Source organism: Gadus morhua, chromosome 7 (genome assembly GCF_902167405.1).
Source record: "Gadus morhua chromosome 7, gadMor3.0, whole genome shotgun sequence".
In the NCBI taxonomy this organism is placed as follows: Eukaryota; Metazoa; Chordata; class Actinopteri; order Gadiformes; family Gadidae; genus Gadus; species Gadus morhua.
This window is the reverse complement of record NC_044054.1, coordinates 25,280,659-25,298,300: the sequence shown is the minus strand read 5'-3', so window position 1 is coordinate 25,298,300 and position 17,642 is coordinate 25,280,659. Positions and strand designations below refer to the sequence as shown.

General features: G+C 43.1%; 2 protein-coding genes across 5 annotated transcripts; both read right to left on the bottom strand.

Annotated features, from left to right (window-relative positions):
* Positions 1–2,626: 2,626 nt before the first annotated feature.
* LOC115547378 (uncharacterized) lies at positions 2,627–7,412 on the bottom strand. 3 transcript variants are annotated; one of them, XM_030361568.1, is made up of 3 exons: positions 7,162–7,412; positions 5,883–5,934; positions 2,627–5,742 (listed from the first exon to the last, which is right to left on the bottom strand). In XM_030361568.1, exon 3 carries the CDS (start codon positions 5,411–5,413, stop codon positions 2,978–2,980), a length of 2,436 nt encoding a protein of 811 aa, XP_030217428.1. In that variant the 5' UTR covers positions 5,414–5,742; positions 5,883–5,934; positions 7,162–7,412; the 3' UTR covers positions 2,627–2,977. The 3 variants fall into 3 exon arrangements, with proteins under 3 accessions (XP_030217428.1, XP_030217427.1, XP_030217429.1); XM_030361567.1 differs by lacking the exon at positions 5,883–5,934; XM_030361569.1 differs by lacking the exon at positions 5,883–5,934 and having other exon boundaries at positions 7,171–7,412.
* Positions 7,413–7,605: 193 nt separating this feature from the next.
* On the bottom strand, positions 7,606–17,460 carry rskrb (ribosomal protein S6 kinase related b). 2 transcript variants are annotated; one of them, XM_030361572.1, is made up of 13 exons: positions 17,120–17,460; positions 15,951–16,232; positions 14,821–14,904; positions 14,642–14,710; positions 14,200–14,269; positions 11,740–11,847; positions 11,290–11,330; positions 11,087–11,114; positions 10,561–10,650; positions 10,301–10,389; positions 10,082–10,192; positions 9,553–9,666; positions 7,606–8,931 (listed from the first exon to the last, which is right to left on the bottom strand). In XM_030361572.1, exons 1-13 carry the CDS (start codon positions 17,147–17,149, stop codon positions 8,632–8,634), a joined length of 1,416 nt encoding a protein of 471 aa, XP_030217432.1. In that variant the 5' UTR covers positions 17,150–17,460; the 3' UTR covers positions 7,606–8,631. The 2 variants fall into 2 exon arrangements, with proteins under 2 accessions (XP_030217432.1, XP_030217430.1); XM_030361570.1 differs by lacking the exon at positions 17,120–17,460 and having other exon boundaries at positions 15,951–17,113.
* Between the last annotated feature and the right edge of the window lie 182 nt (positions 17,461–17,642).

Below are 17,642 nucleotides of genomic sequence, written 5' to 3'. Positions count from 1 at the left end.
CTGAACATGTATATTGATCCCTGCTTCTCTATTCACCTCTAAATGTTCACTAAAAACTGTGGTTTCCTACCTTAGGGTCCCTTGATATGCATATGGCGTCACAGGAGACTGCGGACACGAACTGTAGATACTCGATGATAGACTTTAGCAAATATTTTCTAAAAGATCCTGTATACACTAAGGGTTGAGAACCACTCCCCTAAAAGGAAAATAAACCCAAAGTCACTTTACAATTGAAAAACCTTCTGATTGGGTTGTTAGTTTGACAAAAATGTATAATGGTGGGACATTCAATGTTTAAATACGTGAGTGAGTTTGATGTGCGTTCCGACGACTGAGAAAGCCTTCCCTTTTTTCCATCACCTTGGCGGGGCTAATTCTCCTGCTAATTGGTCCAGCTCCCATTGGTCACTTGTGGTCCCAAAGGTGAGCAAAATTAAAATGTTGATATATATTGACAGTTATCTGCAGTACCTCAGAGTGAGGTGATGCAGGGACAGATGCTGTGAAGATGCTCATCCACATTTAGCGACAATTCCATAGCAGTATGTTGATATCAAATTGAGTGTGTGTGCGTGTGCGTGTGCGTGTGTGTGTGTGTGTGTGTGTGTGCGTGTGTGTCCTTGCAGAGGCACGGACAGCACTAAATCATGTCATGAGAAATGGTCAGATGTTAGACCCTCCAGCAGATGAGAAAGGTGTTTGAATGTCAACATCTGAACACACTCCAGATAGGGAGAGATGCCCGATGGGATTTTTTCCTGCTGGGCCTGTTTTCTTGAAAGAGTTTGTGTGGAGGAAAGAGGTTAAACACGATTCTGTGCAGGGGTGCAGTGTGTGTGTGTGTGTGTGTGTGTGTGTGTGTGTGTGTGTGTGTGTGTGTGTGTGTGTGTGTGTGTGTGTGTGTGTGCGTGCGTGCGTGCGTGCGTGCGTGCGTGCGTGCGTGCGTGCGTGCGTGTGTGTGTGTGTGTGTGTGTCCATATGCCAGCCCAGATGAGGCACTCAAGGGACTCGGTTTGTCAGCGCCTTAGGACTAATGTGTGGGTGTGTTTTGGGGCTGCGGGGGCTGTTTTGGTGGTGGGGGGGGGAGTGAGCGATTTGATACTTTCTCCAATGTGAAATGATTTCTCGCTGAGAGAGAAAGAACTTTGACAGATATGAGCCTTTACATTTAGTATAGGCCTGTTTATCTAGTGTGTTTTACATATTAATTAAGCACATCATTTACACAGGCTTTTTACAGGCTGTTAGCCCTCAAGCCCCCTGCCCAAGGAAACCTTACACAATGTTTGGTAGTACCACGAGGATCAATCCACCAATCCTCTGGTTAATGCAACCATGTCATCTTTGCATAAAGAATTGAGATCCCTGCTTTTTTTTGTTATTTGCATTTCCATGCACTTCATGGTTAAACCCGTTTTTTTAACCCTAGACATCTTTGAAGAATTGACTGCTTGAAGGAATGCATTTGGCATTGTGAGAATATTATTGATTGTATACATTTATCACAACTACAGTGGACATTTTCCACATGGGTATCTTATTGAAAGGTGTATCGTTTCTGTCAATGTTGTTTACTAATGTATAGTCGAAGCGCACTTCCTCCACAAATTAAACTCTTCCACCATCTAGTGGTAAGAACGTGTTATTGATACCATGTTTGGGACCGCAAATACAAATGCACCAGGTATCGCCGATGCATGTGTATAGTTCCAACCCCTCTTAATGCCATGTTGATCTTAACTATTTAACTACTAGGCTACTATACTATACTATACAACGCCATACTACGATTACTCCTGGATGAGCACCTGTGCTGTAGGCAGCGATCGGGGGTGCAAGAGTGAATTGCCAACTAGAAACTATTGTAGGCCTTGCTTAACCCTTGACCCTTGCTTAACTCTAACAAAGTATTTCAAAGAATTTCAATAACTTTTTATTTTTCTTCCCCTTAAATATGTAGCCTTTATGTTTTATTTATATATTTCAGGATTATCATGTTATTAAAGCTAAATGGATTATTATCTCTTCAAGCATCAGGCCCTATATGCTAGGCTATTGATTAAGGTGTTAAATATTCAAACATTTTCAATTTATATAGAATAACATTTCCTTTCCTTTCTGTAGTATCAGCATGCACCAACAAGAGCCTATCATAGTAGTCTTCTTTGACAATGGGCAACAATCTTGATCCAAATGTTAAGTATATTTAGTTTGCAATTGGAGTAACAAGGAATTTAGCCTAATCAATCAGCAATGTTCTTGACTGCTGATAAAGAACTCTTCACTAAAACATTCAATTAAATTATCCTACTAATACACATAAATCAGCTGATCTAGGTCAGTTAAAAAATTATTCAAACGTCTTACTCAATATTAAAGTTGGCTGTAGCTTTCTTTTTTTAATCAGGTCATAGGAATAAGCCAGTGCTATACTTCAAATTCCATTCCCATATGCCGTTTTCTGATGCTGTCTCCGTTTACCTGAAGCATCAATATAGCTAAATTCACCGGCCAAGCCACTGAAAGCCACTCAAGTACCCTTATTTGTGAATCACTGATAAATACAAGGAAAAAAATCAATACTTGTATTGACTTTGTATTGGGCTCTACATAAAAGCTTAAATCCTGCAGAATGTGTTTTATTAGATGGTCCGACCAAAATAAGAAAATGTCAGTTTTAATTTTACATTCATAACTTTTTACATTACACACATGATCCATTTTAACATCCATTTCCTACAACATAACTTACAATTGAGATATGGTGCTAGGAGGAGGCCAACATGACAACATATCACTTCACACAAAAAATTCCTCTAACATGGTAATTGACAGCATTGTTCTTTTGACTAAAGAGCTAAAGGTTATCAAATATTTTTCCCTTTGGTACAATCTGTGGAATACAAATAAAGGTATTGTACTCCTTTCGAAATGATATAAACTGCAAACCACATGCTTACCAAAAACGATAATCCTAATCCAGTTTTACCTCAATATCAACAGGGATAAATTGGCAGACAAACTCAATATCGTCATTATCATCATCCAAATCACAGTATCCATCTTCCGGCTCTTCTTTTAAGAGAACCTGCCCACTGATTGGGAATTCAAAAGGTAACTCAAACACCTTGTTTGGATAGTCTCCCTTCCGGGTTGAACCTCTAAAGTTCCCAGCCATGGCTTTCACTTGGGATGCGATTGCAAGTGCAAACTTGCAGCGCCGGTGAAGCTGGGAGCTAAGGTCAAAGTTGTCTTCCAAGATCTTGTACAGCATAGGAACATAATTATCCTTCTGAGGGTTTTCCACCACATATCTGTGTACCTCATAGATGACCGCCCTGGTCAACACTTGCAAGTCCAATTTTGCTCTGGCTTCCCACTTTGAATCCATTTCAAGGTTTATCCCCAACTCTTTACATAGGGGATAGGGGTCACAATGGAAAGTTCCTTGTTTAAACTCCTCAGCCAAGTCCTTCTGTATGACCTGGTTGAAAAGTCTTTCTTTGGTGCAGCTTTTATTCGCTTGAACAATCTTAGCAATGCACATGTTAAGTTCTGCAAATGTCTCAATCCCTCGGTTTGATGCTGTGCGTCTCCAGTACCAGTTCTGAAGCGCTTGCGCGATTTCTCCACCTTGAGGGTTGAGGTCGAAATTGTGCTCAAGAACATCAAACATGACCTCCCAGACATTGCCACACAGCTTCCCGACAAAGCTACTCACTTCTAGCAGAACCCCATTGGTCAGGAGACCCAAATCCAGTCTCTCATTCAAAGGCCGCTCTTTCACTGCCCAAAGGTTTACCCCCATCTGCAAACAGAAGGGGTAGTCCTCCATGGACGGTTCAAGAGATGTTGCTGAGGATTGATTAACTGTTTCAGCTGCGGTTGAGGAGCTGACGATATCAACCATGCGGTAAGACCCCGGAAAATTAACAACAGAATTTAAAAGATCTGCCAATTTTTCACCGCGACGGCTTTCAAGATCTTTTACTTTTGTGGTGACATGCCACTTGAACCTTGTCTGCACTGAATCCAGTGGGTTAAGCCTGAAGTTGTTTTGATAAATCTCAAGCTGGAATTTCGATTGAGTTCTGCGCATATGACAAGCAAATTTAAACATGTCCTCCAAGATGTCATCAGTTAGTAGTCGCAGATCAGTATTTAACTTCACATCAGTGCCGATGTTAAAGTCCCAATGTCTCTTTTTGTGTTTGAACCACGAAGTGAGGATCTGTTTACTGCGCGCTGTCCGTCGCCTCCAGAGTCTAAGCTTTTCACTGGGCACCTCTATGCCATGATCATGCACTGGATCGGAGAAAGTGTATGACTGTTCTCCGGTCTGCGATTCCTGCATGGCATCCATCTCTTCGTAGCTTGTTGCAAAGAATTTCTGATCATCATGTCGCAGGTGTCCGAAGTCACAAAACACATCATCATACTTGGGCTTTCGCTTCCTTTTGCCATGCTTTGTAAGTGATGCTAAGGCTTGGCTGTCATAGTCATTGACCCATCTTCTTTTCCATCCTCTTTTCCGAGATTTTCTTTGGACAAAGATGCAAGGCTTCTTTCTGAAAGCCTGTTTGGCATCACGCTGAATTAGGTCATTTCTGCCATTTCTGATCTTTATAATTTTTCCCCAGATGCAATTTTCATAAGCGCTGAGATCAAAATTATGATTGAGCACGTCTGAGAAGGTCTGACGTTGTGTTCCGCACACCTCTTTAACAAATTTGAGCACTTCAAAAATGACTTTGTTGGTTAAAAATCTTGGGTCTAGTTTCTGCTTGGGCGTGTTTATGGGTCTAATGTACAGATCCAGACCAATGGCATCACAGAGTGGGTACAAACCCTTTACCACTGTGCATTTTGTTGCCTCATCTACATGCTCAGTTTCACCATCCTGGTCAACATGGTCAAATGCTGTGGCGGTTTCATCTTCATGAATCCTTTCATGGCAGATCGGTGTAGATTTGACCAAGAACTCGCTCAAATTGGTGTAAGGACGACTCTGGACCTCTGACACACCAGATAGATTAAAAGTATTCGGGTCAGGAAGCAAAAACACTTCGTCCTGTTGGGAATATTTTTTCAGCAACCCAATTTTTGTGAATAAGCGGTTTGTAAACAAAAAGCGCTGTTTATCGTTGTCCATGCCGGTGTCGAAATTATACTCCAGGATGTCGGACAACAAGTACTTAACCGACCCTACCGATGCTTTACTAAAGTCATAGATGTCCAGCACCACTCCATTTGTTAGCAAACTCAAATCCAGTTTGGTCTTCCTTTTGCAAGCCACGTTGAAATCCAGTCCAATTGCAGCAGCATCTTGGAAGGGACCTGGTTTTCGCCTATAATTAAATCCACTGTGAATACGAGACTGCCAAATATACTCACTATCTGTGCAGTTCATTTTGGCTGTTTAAAAGACCCAACTTGTTACAAATGAAGAAAATTCTTTGGTCTCGTACAAGTCTTGCCAGTAGACCGTCCAGTCAGCTACAGTTCCAAGTTTTAGTCCTAGACAATCCACTGTCACTGCATGGAGCATGACTCTATCCAAACGGAAGATATGATCTACGAATGTCTTTTTCCGAGTAAAAGGGCATCCTCATCCATGGTACAGATTTCTTGGCTGAAACAGTAACTGGCGGACTTGTGCAGTCACCAGCATGGCACCAGCTTCACCTGCAGGCCTCTTCTGGTCACACACCACGGATCCAAGTAGCAGTTTCAGAGTCTCTGATGAGAGAGGATAAGGGATGTCAATAGAATGTTTTTGGAATGACTCAGTTGAAGCTACATTAACCAGCCTCTAACCACCTACATAAATCATACATTTCACATTATTAATGATCACTCAAAGAATATATATATATCACCCTGGCGCAGAGGATGCGGTTACCCCACCAGAGTCGCTCGCTGCTACGACTCCTGAAATGAAGAGTTCCAGAGTTAGCTAGCAGTATGTAGGTATGTTGTATTAGCCTATATTATAGTAGATTGGGCTAATAGGAGCGTTTAAAACACGTCAAATTGAATGCAGATACTGACATTAACAGAAGTCTGCATTGTTGCCTTAATGTGAAAGTAAATTTGTCTATAGACAGCTGTGGGAAACACTTATAAACCAATGGATTATTTTCAAAGCGTTTAATTCAAATTAAAAAAAGTGTCCATGTTTTAATAAATTGGTTTAGTTACAAAATTGGGCAGTGGGCAATGAATTTACTTCCATCATATCCCAAACAAGTGTTCAACAGCCCCCATATCTGTATCGTTGTCAAACCAAGGTAGGCCCTATAGTAAACACATGAGGCGAAAAAAGTTTGTGCTCACTTGTCTCCTTCTATTTTCATTCTTACCAAGAAATAAGCAGTTATTTTTTATTCAGTAGGTACACTTCGTTCCAATCATTTAACAACAACTCATATACTTCGATCATTATTTATTCATATTCTACTTTACTACTGTTTTTTTTTTACGGCTGGTTTGCTGAATAGGCTAATGTAGCTAACAATTACAGTGACTAGCCTGACTGTTCTTCCACGACTTAGCGTGGTGTAGCTATGCCCAAGGAGACAAATGGGAAAGCTAGGTGCTACGGGAGAGAGCTGTGTACGATGCATCTCGAATCTCTCATCGAGGGTGAGATGGTCATGTTTAGTTAAAGTTTGGAAATGTTTACATATGCGGTTAGAGATCAATTTGAGTCGAGGGACAAAGTAAACAACTATGTACTGAAATTCGCCATTTCTAACCGTATAATCCACAAGGCTCCAAAACCTAATTTAGCACTCTGGTGTGTCCGGTAGTGTCTCCCGTAACGTTAGTGCATCAGGTTCTGATTCGCGTTGAAAGCAGCATAGATAGAAGACTGAAATAAAAACTAGAGATTTGAAAGCAGACAAGCAATCTACGATTTAAAGTTTACCATGATGGTAAACTATACAACTCGTAGTTCAGTAATTAACTATTGTTACGCCTGAATAGCATTTATCCCGCCGTTCTGGTAAAAGGCTTTTTAATACGAATGGTTTTGCAGGACAAGCACCAAAGGACATGCTCTGAAACGGTTTGGTATAGGTTCCCGTGTAGGCCTACATACATTCAGCATAGGCACACAAATAAATTAAACGGTAGAATAATGATCACACTTACCGAACTTACAGTCTTGTTCAAGCTACCATGTAAACGCCGTGCATTACAAAAGCACAGCTAGCCACATAGCAAAAAGACAATAACAAAAGCATGGGCTGAGAAGAGGGCTGGACTCTTCGTTCTTGCTGCTTAAAACCAATCAGAACATTGCTGCATTCTTGCCCGTGACCAACGTGTGTGCGATAACGCGTGACTGCGTTTAAAGATTTAAGATCGTTAAATTTCTCTTGTGTTAATGAGATTCAGATTGTATATGCATGCGTTTCTGCATTTAAAACTGAGGCATCCTGGGTAATTTCTTTCAATAAGAAAATATTTGATTCTGATGTTCAGAAGATGCATTAAGGAACCGAAGCCTTTGTCTTCATAAAACAGCCCTATAACTAGTATCATTGTTACTTTTGAAGTAAACAATAAATTAACCAACAACAAATAAACAATAACTTGTTTTATAAATTGTTTATTTATTGCCAATAATATAACAATTATTTACAGTCCCAGTGGCTTTTAGGAAATAAAAAAGAATTGTACATTTCGGAGACACGGTGGGAAACCCACAATGTGCTCTTCAGGCGCAATGTCATGAATGTCGAGGGGAATCACTCCAAAACATAATAAAAAGGCATTCACATCTGAATATATAATATGTCATGCATAATATAAATATAATATATAGGGGCAGTTGTGTGGGACGGGGCTAGACTTCAGGCAGTTGGCGGTCTTGGAGAGTCTTATGGAAGGACTACAGATGGAAGCATGCCTATGTTTTACGTTTTTTGGTTATTTATTTTTTTATAAAATAATAAATAAAAACTATTTTGCCAACAGTGTTGTATCCTTCAACCTGCATCCAGGACAACATTCTGATGTTTAAATACTTGTCATAGTCATTTTCTTTGTTAGTCTTTAAATCATAAATAACTCAGCTAGGTTGGAATACACTGATAGTTTGAAGTGGGCAAACAATCACCTTTCTAAAAAATATTGCATATATGTATAGGCCCATGTTGTCTACCCCTAGAATATGGACAGATCACACTGTGCTGCTCATATTGTTTGAGACTGATCTCCATAATAATCAGACAGAGAATTCAAGGTCTACAAAATGTGTAGTTACCTTGAAAGAAAAATACCTGATCAACCAAGATAGGAAGGAGATTGCTTTAACTCATCCTGTGATTTTCTGTCCTGTTGTAACAAATATATTGTTCTAGGAAAATATCAGTAACAGTATGTAAACCAATGTGATGAAGGGTTGCGTATTCATCACAGGAAGGCAAATTATTTCGGGATACGTGCATGTAACCGCACGGTTACAAAAAAGGAATGAAAGTCAAGGTAATTTAACTAGACCGATTGGTCGCAGGAAGCTCCCCCACCACGCTTTACACAGTGTTATCCCTCTGTGTGAGTTCAAATAAGTAGCCTTGTAATTGTCATATTGGTACTACTACCAATCCACAAGTTTCTTCACACAAACACCTCACACCTAGAGACGGTTTCCACCGACGCCTGACGCAGGAGCAGGCTCGCTGGGCCAGGCAGGCCGGAGGCAGGGTCGCTCTGTGTGGGGTCATCGAGGGGCTGCCCTGGGCCAGCCGGGGCGGAGGAGGGAAGGGTCTGTGTGAGCTCATCCGGGTGTGCAACGGGGGTCTCGGGTGGGCTGAGCAGAGAGTCGTAGTCGAAGCCCCGGAACGGCTGCAGGGACAAGGTGAGCCCTCGCCGAGCCTTGGCAGAGCGGTCCGGTCTCTCTCTCAGCTCTAGGATCACCTGGAGAGCAGAGAATAGAGAAATATACTACTGAATAACCCCTGGTTAATCTCTGAATAACCCCTGATCAATCTCTGAATAACCCCTGATCAATCTCTGAATAACCCCTGATCAATCTCTGAATAACCCCTGATCAATCTCTGAATAACCCCTGATTAATCTCTGAATAACCCTTGATTAATCTCTGAATATCCTCTGATTAATCTCTGAATAACCGCTGATTAATCTCTGAATAACCCCTGATTAATCTCTCAATAACCCCTGATTAATCTCTGAATAACCCCTGATTAATCTCTGAATAACCCCTGATTAATCTCTCAATAACCCCTGATTAATCTCTCAATAACCCTTGATTAATCTCTGAATAACCCGATTAATTTCTGAATAACTCTTGAATCACACCTGAATAAATCCCTTCTCCAGCTGTTTACTAATCACATATATTATACTACTAATACTACATGTATTATCATACTACTACTACTACTACTACTACATTAAATACTTATGTACAATACCTCAAAACAATGGCCTGAATATAGGCCCAAATTCTATGTCTAAACATACAGCAATAATTTCCCATCTAATCTAATCTAATCCGTATCCGAGAAGGTCCAGTACATCAACGGGCTGGCGCTGGAGCAGGACCAGGTCCGACGTGGTTCCATGGAAGAAGGTCTGCCGCCTGAACCGCTCCAGCGTCCTGAGACGTCTCGCTGGCGTCTTACACAGCAGCTGTGGAAAAGAGGACTGCGTCAAACTACTACTACTGTTACGCTACCAAATACTGAGGTTACAGGCTGCAATTATTGCCATCACTCTGTGCTATATATATTTATTGATAATATATATATTTATTTACATTTATTTTTTCATTCAATGCCTTATAGAAATTGCAGAACAGCCGGATACATTTTTGTACATTATTTTCGATCCAAACCTTTTCTATTTGAACATTTTGTTTATTTTTTCAGGGGGAAATGTCAATGATACTAAGTGTTTTTTTGAAGAGAAATGCTGAAAAATGCATCATGATCATCAAAAATAATCGTTTGAATAATCGTAATTTCATTATTGACCAAAATAATCGGGATTATGATTTTTCCATAACCTAGCAGAACGTGGCAGGTCCCCGTAAAGGTTGTGTTACCTCTGTGATGAGTATGACTAGAGGGGGGGTCAGGTCCAGGGGCATCTCGTAGGGGAAACAGCGCACCTTCCGCAGCATCAGGCAGTGGTCCACCTCTGGAGCCACGGGGAACTGAGGGGAGAGGGGGGGCATATGTGTGTTTAGCATGATTGTAGCTTCTACATGGGAGGACTCAAATAAAACTTTTTCCACTGTTCGGACGCAAATTATGTGCCTTACCCTTCCAGTAACCAATGAGAAGAGGAGGATGCCCAGGGACCACCAATCAGCGGCGTGGTTGTAGGGTCCACCACTCAGAACCTCAGGAGCTGACAGAGACAATACTTATGTAGCAAACCATGTAGACTTGTCTCCTCACCAAAAAACTTTCACTTTACTACTGTCGCTACATGAGAACATTTATGAGTATAAATCTTTAGCATTAAATAGGTTAAGCTATTATACTTCAAGTATGCAATACGAAACTTAGTGTTTCTCACCCATGTACTGGATGGTTCCACAGATGGTGAAGGCCCGTCCACCCCGCTCTAGCCGACGGGACAAACCAAAATCTGCTAAACGGAGGTGGCCTGTACAACATCAGATATAAAGGTTATATAACTTATTTTGTGAAAATGGTACATAGAATTGAATATGCTATACTAGCATCTATAACGTGAACTGACACGTTTTACTTAATATCAATAAATATATTATATGTTTCAAGTGGTCTGTGTTCGTACCGCATCATTATCTGTGAGCCCTTGATATATAGTTAGTACAGGGATATATAGAAAGTGGTACATCTAGAAGAAGTGTAGGCCTCTTTTTTGTAAAGCAATGTTAATTAAGTGATGCCAGCCATATAATGTCAGGACTGTGTTCTCGAATGTACTTTTTTTGTCCCCACGTTTAGCGTTCTCTGGTTACCATCTACCCAAAAACCGACCGATGCAATAGCGCCCTGGTGGAGGCTAAGAAACAAACGCTTTCTGGGGGACGAACAAACAAATGTAATGCTTTTACCATTTTCTGTAAGCAGGATGTTCTCCATCTGAATGTAAAAATAAATAAATAATCAGTAGTATTTAAATAGTTTGGTTTTCATGAAACAAAAAATGTAATACTATATTAAAATCATTAATCCAATGCCCTTATGTAGAATTGATTAATAGAAGCGTATACACGTATATAGTTATGATATAATAATAATTTCTTTCCACACTTGCCTTCACATCTCTGTGAATGACTCCGAAATCATGAAGAAATCCTGAGAAAACAAGAATTTGTTCAAACAAATACAGTTCAGAAATTACAACCGTTCATATACCGTACATATTCAATTTCACTTTTATTTCATCATTTATGTATCTCTGTAAAGGATGAAGTGAGCATCACAGTAAATGGTTATTTAAAAAAGAAAATGTAAACAACACAGACTTCATTGCATATGTTGCAAATGTTTCTGAGAAGAAAATAAATCTTTGAACCCAAATGTTGGCAGGCATCTCTGAGCAAGATGCCTAACTCCTATCTGATTCATCTATGCCATGCATCTAAAAATGTCTTCGCTGTTGGTCACTTTGGATGCAAGCCACCGCTAAATGAAAGCATACCCCTTTGTTGAATAATAACAACGCAGTTCTATTGTATTGTATTCTATCCTGCAGTCTACTCACCCAGAGCACTTCCCAGCTCAGCGGCGTACACTCTCACGGTGTCCTCTGAGAACCGACCAATCATCACCCAGTACGTGTACAGGTCCCCTGTGCTGCAGTAGTCACACACTGAGGGAGCAGACACAGACTTAATAATAATACATTTATTTTAAAAGGAAGTTTTCAAGGTACCCAAGAACAATGTACAAATAAAGTGCACATAGTCAATAAAAGTACATACACGTCAATAGCAGAAACACACATGATCATATAACACTGACAATATGGACATAGTATATATTGGAGTAACTTAAAGGGGACCTATTATGCTTTTTCGACTTTTATGACCTATAAACGTTGTTATAATGATTGATAGTCATGTTTAACCATACTAAAGTGTCAAATAATGACGTACATGCATGTCGACGTGTTCCCTGCTGACAGACTGAGGTGGCTGTGCAGAGCGCTAAACACTCGGGACAACGTTTGCGATTCACTTGTTCACATTTCCGGGAAATCATCTACGTAGAGGCACTCCTGCCGCACCCACATATGCCTGGTCAAATCTGCCCGCACGCGCGCGCTTCAAGGAAGGTAACCAATCACAACAGAGTTGGGTTGGCAGGTAGGGGGGCGAGGGGGCGGAGAAGGACGAAACCGAGCGTTGACAGAGAATGCTGAAAGCGCCCAGATGAGAGGAAGAGTTTCCCGAAAATCTACATCGTTTTTTGTAGATGGTTAAACATGACTATCCTTCATTATAACAACGTTTATAGGTCATAAAAGTTGAAAAAGCATATTAGGTCCCCTTTAAGGGGTCACGCAGCGGGTTGAGATGCACTCAGGGAGGCTAGAAAGGTGAGGGAGGTGAGGAGGAAGAGGGGGAGGCAGTGAGGATAGCTTTACGTATTCAATGGGACAATCATTGGGGAAACGTCTTCCGCTACTTGTAAAAACACAAAGCAGGGCTCTGGGGGAGAAGGTGGTGAGGGGGGAGGTGGTGGTCCGGTGGGGTCCTCAGAGACTGTAGGTGAGGTACAGGCCTGTATAAATAGAGTTTACCTGGGAGGAGAGCAGAGCAGAGCAGAGGAGAGGAGAGGAGAGGAGCTCTCGCACACTTTTGTGATTTCATCAAATAGCGTATCTTCCACAATTGGGACGTTGGTGGAGTGGGAGGCAAACTGGGTTACACATTCTCAGCCAGTGGTTTCATGGGAGAAAACAAGGGGGGAGGCAGCATTCGCAAACCCACCACTATGTATACCTGGTATCTGAAGGACCGGAAAACCAATCACTATGTATACCTAGTATCTGAAGGAGCAGCAAACCCACCACTATGTATACTTTATGAAGCAGTATGAAGGCCACAGATATAACTATGTACTGACTAGAGGGAAAGCTACACACTGGGACAATGCCAAGAGTACATACTGGCCAGGGCTCTGACTACATACTGCCCAGGGCAATGACTACATACTGAACAGGGCTCTGACTACATACTGACCAGGGCTCTGACTACATACTGACCAGGGCTCTGACTACATACTGACCAGGGCTCTGATTACGAACTGACCAGGGCTCTGACTACATACTGACCAGGGCTCTGATTACGAACTGACCAGGGCTCTGACTACATACTGACCAGGGCTCTGATTACAAACTGACCAAGGCTCTGACTACATACTGCCCAGGGCAATGACTACATACTGACCAGGGCTCTGAATACATACTGACCAGGGCTCTGACTACATACTGACCAGGGCTCTGACTACATACTGACCAGGGCTCTGACTACATACTGACCAGGGCTCTGACTACATACTGACCAGGGCTCTGACTACATACTGACCAGGGCTCTGATTACAAACTGACCAAGGCTCTGACTACATGCTGCCCAGGGCAATGACTACATACTGACCAGGGCTCTGAATACAAACTGGCCAGGGCAATGACTAAGTACTGGCCAGGGCAATGACTAAGTACTGGCCAGGGTTATGGCTGCATACTTGCAATGGCTTAGACTAGTAAATAGTTAGTATTAACCCTAATACTGATTAGGGTTAGTACTATATACTGGCCAGGGTGATGACTAAATACTGGCTGGGGCTATGATTACTTATTGGACAGGACTACGACTCAGTATTGGCCTGGGCTATGACTACATACTGGTCAGGTCTCTGACTACATATTTGCCAGAGCCAAGATAGTTAGACCAATGTGGGTTACGACTACATAATGGTCAGGTGTCTGACTACATATTGGCCAGGGTCAAGCCTACATATTTGCCAGAGCTAAGATTCGCCAGAGCTAAGATAAATATACCAAGGTTACGACTACATACTGGCCAGGGTTGTACTACTTACTGGCCAGGGCTACATCTACAAACTGGCATACATGCTAGTGGTGGGGAGGTGAGGGAGAGGGAGGTGAGGGAGCAGGGCGATTGGGCAGGGCTGGGTCACTTCTATCCATGTGACTCACTAATGTAGAGGTGGCGCTGGGTCTGCCAGCAGTCCTGGAGGTCAAGGACGAATGGGTGATGGACCTGACGCTGAGGGCAAAAGGTGAAAGGTCAACCTGAAACACATCTCCATTGCGACCAGTGGTTAAGGGAGCACCTGGGCTAGGCTTGGCCTTCTGTCTGAAACAAGGGTTTGGAAGTAGCCTTTGGCCAACACGCTTGAGCCCAGCAAGCCAGATGGCAGCAGATGGACATTGTAACCAGTGCTACCGGGGGCAACTGGTGTAGCATCCATGTGACAGGGTCAACAGAGGTCTCTGAATGGTCAGCTCTGCTGGTTTTGAACTATACATGTTACTTTGTTCGCACATAGTACTGTAGAATGGAGAATAGAATGTCGATGCCGCCCCTGGTGAGGTCATGAACTCCCTGTCCCTCCTGTGGTCTATCTCAGTGTCATACCTGGACTATGACTTCCTCTTTAGATTGTTCCAGAACACCATGCCTCAAGATCTCCGACTTGGGTATAACCTTTAAGAAAGAAGAGAAAAACATTTGGTATGGCCTCTCTGGGTTAAAAAGAACGCAAAACATTTATTAAAATATTATGATATAACTTCAGTTTCAGACTAATCTGTCACCTTGACTGCGTAGATTTTCTGTTTGACCTTGTCTTTGACCTTCAGGATGGGTCCGAAAGATCCTTTGGCAATGTAACCGAGCACCTGTAGCGTGTCACAGGAGAGCATTCATATATAAAAAGGTAGAAGTACAGAGAAAATGCAAGGAGATAAACTATTAATGGTAGTAGTAGTAATGGTTGTTTTTTTCATCACTGCAGAGAAGCATCGCTGTTTAGGACTTTCTGATCTTGCGGAGGTAGCCAATCAGGTGAGGAGGAAGAGAGGAGATTAGGCGAAGAGGAAGGAGGTTAGAGAAGGATGGGGAGGAAGAGGAGAGAAAGAGGAGGAGGTAATGAAGAGAGGAGATGGGGTGGAAGAAGAGGAGGTGAGGAAGAGGAGGAGTTGGGGAGGAAGAGGAGGAGGTGAGGAGGAAGAGAGGAAGTAGGTGCCATAGTAGCGTGTCACAGGAGAGTAGAGACAAGCCGTGGTATTAATATATAAAGAGGTAGAATAACAAAGTAAAGCAGTGGAGAATATCGAGAAATATATAGTGAAAATGCAAGGAGATAAAGTATTAATGTTTGTAGTAGTAACGTCTTTTCTCATTGCCAACACTGCAGAGGAGCATCGCTGTTTAGGACTTTCTGATCTTGTGGAGGTGGCCAATCAGGTGAGGAGGCAGAGAGGAGGAGAGGAAGGAGATAGAGGAAGACGAAGCTGAGGAGGAAGAGAGGAGGTGATGAGGAATAGAGGAGGTCGGGAGAAGAGGAAGTAGGTAGAGAAGAATGACAGGAGATGAAGAGGTGGAGCTGAGGAAGAGGAGAGAAAGAGAGGAGGTGGGAAGAAGGGGAGAGATGGAGGAAGAGAAGAGGCAGGGAGGAAGAGGAGGAGGTGGAGAGGAGTTGGAATGGAGGAAGAGGAGGAGGAATGGAGGTAGAGAAGAGGCGGGGGGGGGGAGAAAGAGGAGTTGGGGAAGAAGAGAGAAGGAATAACGGAGGTGAGGATTAAGACAAGGAAGAGGTGAGGATTAAGAGGAAGTTGGTGTAAGAGGAAAGGCAGTCCGGGGAAGGAGGTGAATTTTTCCGATCTAACAGAGGTGGATATAGGATTTACCCAAAGCTTCACCACACCTTGGTCTTGAGGCCTACCTGGAAGTCCTGGGGTCCAGGACCGCTCCTGTGGGGAAACTCGGGCAGGAACATGGAGATGAAGTTGGGCAGGCTCCACTCGGCCCTCAGCCTGTCGGGTCCCACCCCTGCCAGGCGCAGCACGTGGTCGGGGATGTCAGGGGCCTTGGCCTGGAGCATCCTCCGAGGGCCCAGACGCAGGGACGTCGGGGTCAGGTGGCACAACCCCCCCGGCAGAGACAGGCCCACCCCAGAGAGGAAGCCACGCCACCCGGAGGAGCTCTGCTCGTCCTCGCTGGGCCTCTGAAGGGGCCCAGGAGAGAATGGCAGCGTTTCATTGGCCATGCAACATGCCCTTGGTGACTTCCCCTCGGGCACTGGCCCTCAGGGGAACCCCTGCCGCCATCATTAGCGTTGTGCCATTGGTCTGAAATACTGAATTGAACGGGGTGAGATCGACCATCTGAGGCCTGAGAGAGCGAGTCCACAATGGTGGACCCTCCAGAGGTGTTTAAATGAATACCCACAATGCCTTGGATTTATGTGTTAGTTGCGAAATAATACATCTATGGCTAGGTGGCAGTAAGGCCACCTAAATCTTTGACCTTGAGATGTATAACCCTGTGTATCCAAGGTTATCATAATCATATTGTTTGGAGAATAATTAAAGTTCGACCCCGGTCTCCTGTCAAATTACACACATAGGAGTATAAAGACCAAGTTATATTTTTTATGCTGAGATGAGATAGGGAGATGGGGAGGCATATTTTCTTCTTCCAGTAGAACATTCTCCGTGCCCCACATACGTAGGCCTATATAGTAGTCACTAGTCACCCTGTGAACTTCCCTAGGGCGCCATATACGATTCGCTGCTCTCTGGCGCAAGATGTGTGCGCTCAAGCATGCAAAATGTCATTATGCCCCAACGATGTGTGATTCAGAAAAACATATAGCATGTCAACCCTTGCACACAGTACTTTTGTTAATGGAATATCGAATATACATTATTTCTCCAAATTCCACTGATATGTGTGAAGTGACTATATTATCCGGTGCGGTGTGTTGTATTTGGCAGGCGCAATTATGGAGTGACTAAAGTAGAACATGTAGTTGCTTGCCCTGTTTTAATTGTGGCACATCCTCGGGAACTCAACGCTGCACAATGACATGACAACAATCCAGACACTCACCTTCCTAGTTCTACTGGCATCGGCCCCCATCTCCGGACGGTGATCACCACAGCGACCTCATAGCGGGACCTCCTCTCAACCATGCACTCGCATCGCAATACGCGCCGTGTACCGTGGCGTGCGGATCACTTCCAAACGCAGCGTAGATCGAAGACTGTTAAAGCCAAAACAATTAAGTAGGCCTTCGTCTATGGAGCACTTGTTATGGCGGTATGTTATTGTTTAGTAATTAAAGTATGCCTCGCGTGTACCTACAAACAGATGCAAGATACGACGAGATAAACAAGTTAATCCCCTTTACGGACAGCGCCTACGTAAATCCGCCTACGTCTATTCTATCCAATGAAACTGCAATCTCTCCCCAGCGCCAACCCACCCCCATCCCAACCCACACACCAACAGTGTCCTGTCCTACATTCCGCTCTACGCAGGACGATTGCCTCAAAAATAGACTCCTGCCACATTAAATTGTCATCTTTGATAAACTACATCACGTTCATGTTAAATTAATTTATTACAAATC

What these genes read in the sequence shown, in the direction of transcription:
- LOC115547378 (XM_030361568.1), bottom strand. Translation starts at nt 5,413, where the DNA reads ATGAACTGCACAGATAGTGAGTATATTTGGCAGTCTCGTATTCACAGT.
- rskrb (XM_030361570.1), bottom strand. Translation starts at nt 16,274, where the DNA reads ATGGCCAATGAAACGCTGCCATTCTCTCCTGGGCCCCTTCAGAGGCCC. An exon ending in AGAAAATCTACGCAGTCAAG is followed by an intron (nt 14,711 to 14,820) that starts GTGACAGATTAG and finishes TCTTTCTTAAAG; the next exon opens with GTTATACCCAAGTCGGAGAT. An exon ending in AAGAGGAAGTCATAGTCCAG is followed by an intron (nt 14,270 to 14,641) that starts GTATGACACTGA and finishes TTTTGCCCTCAG; the next exon opens with CGTCAGGTCCATCACCCATT.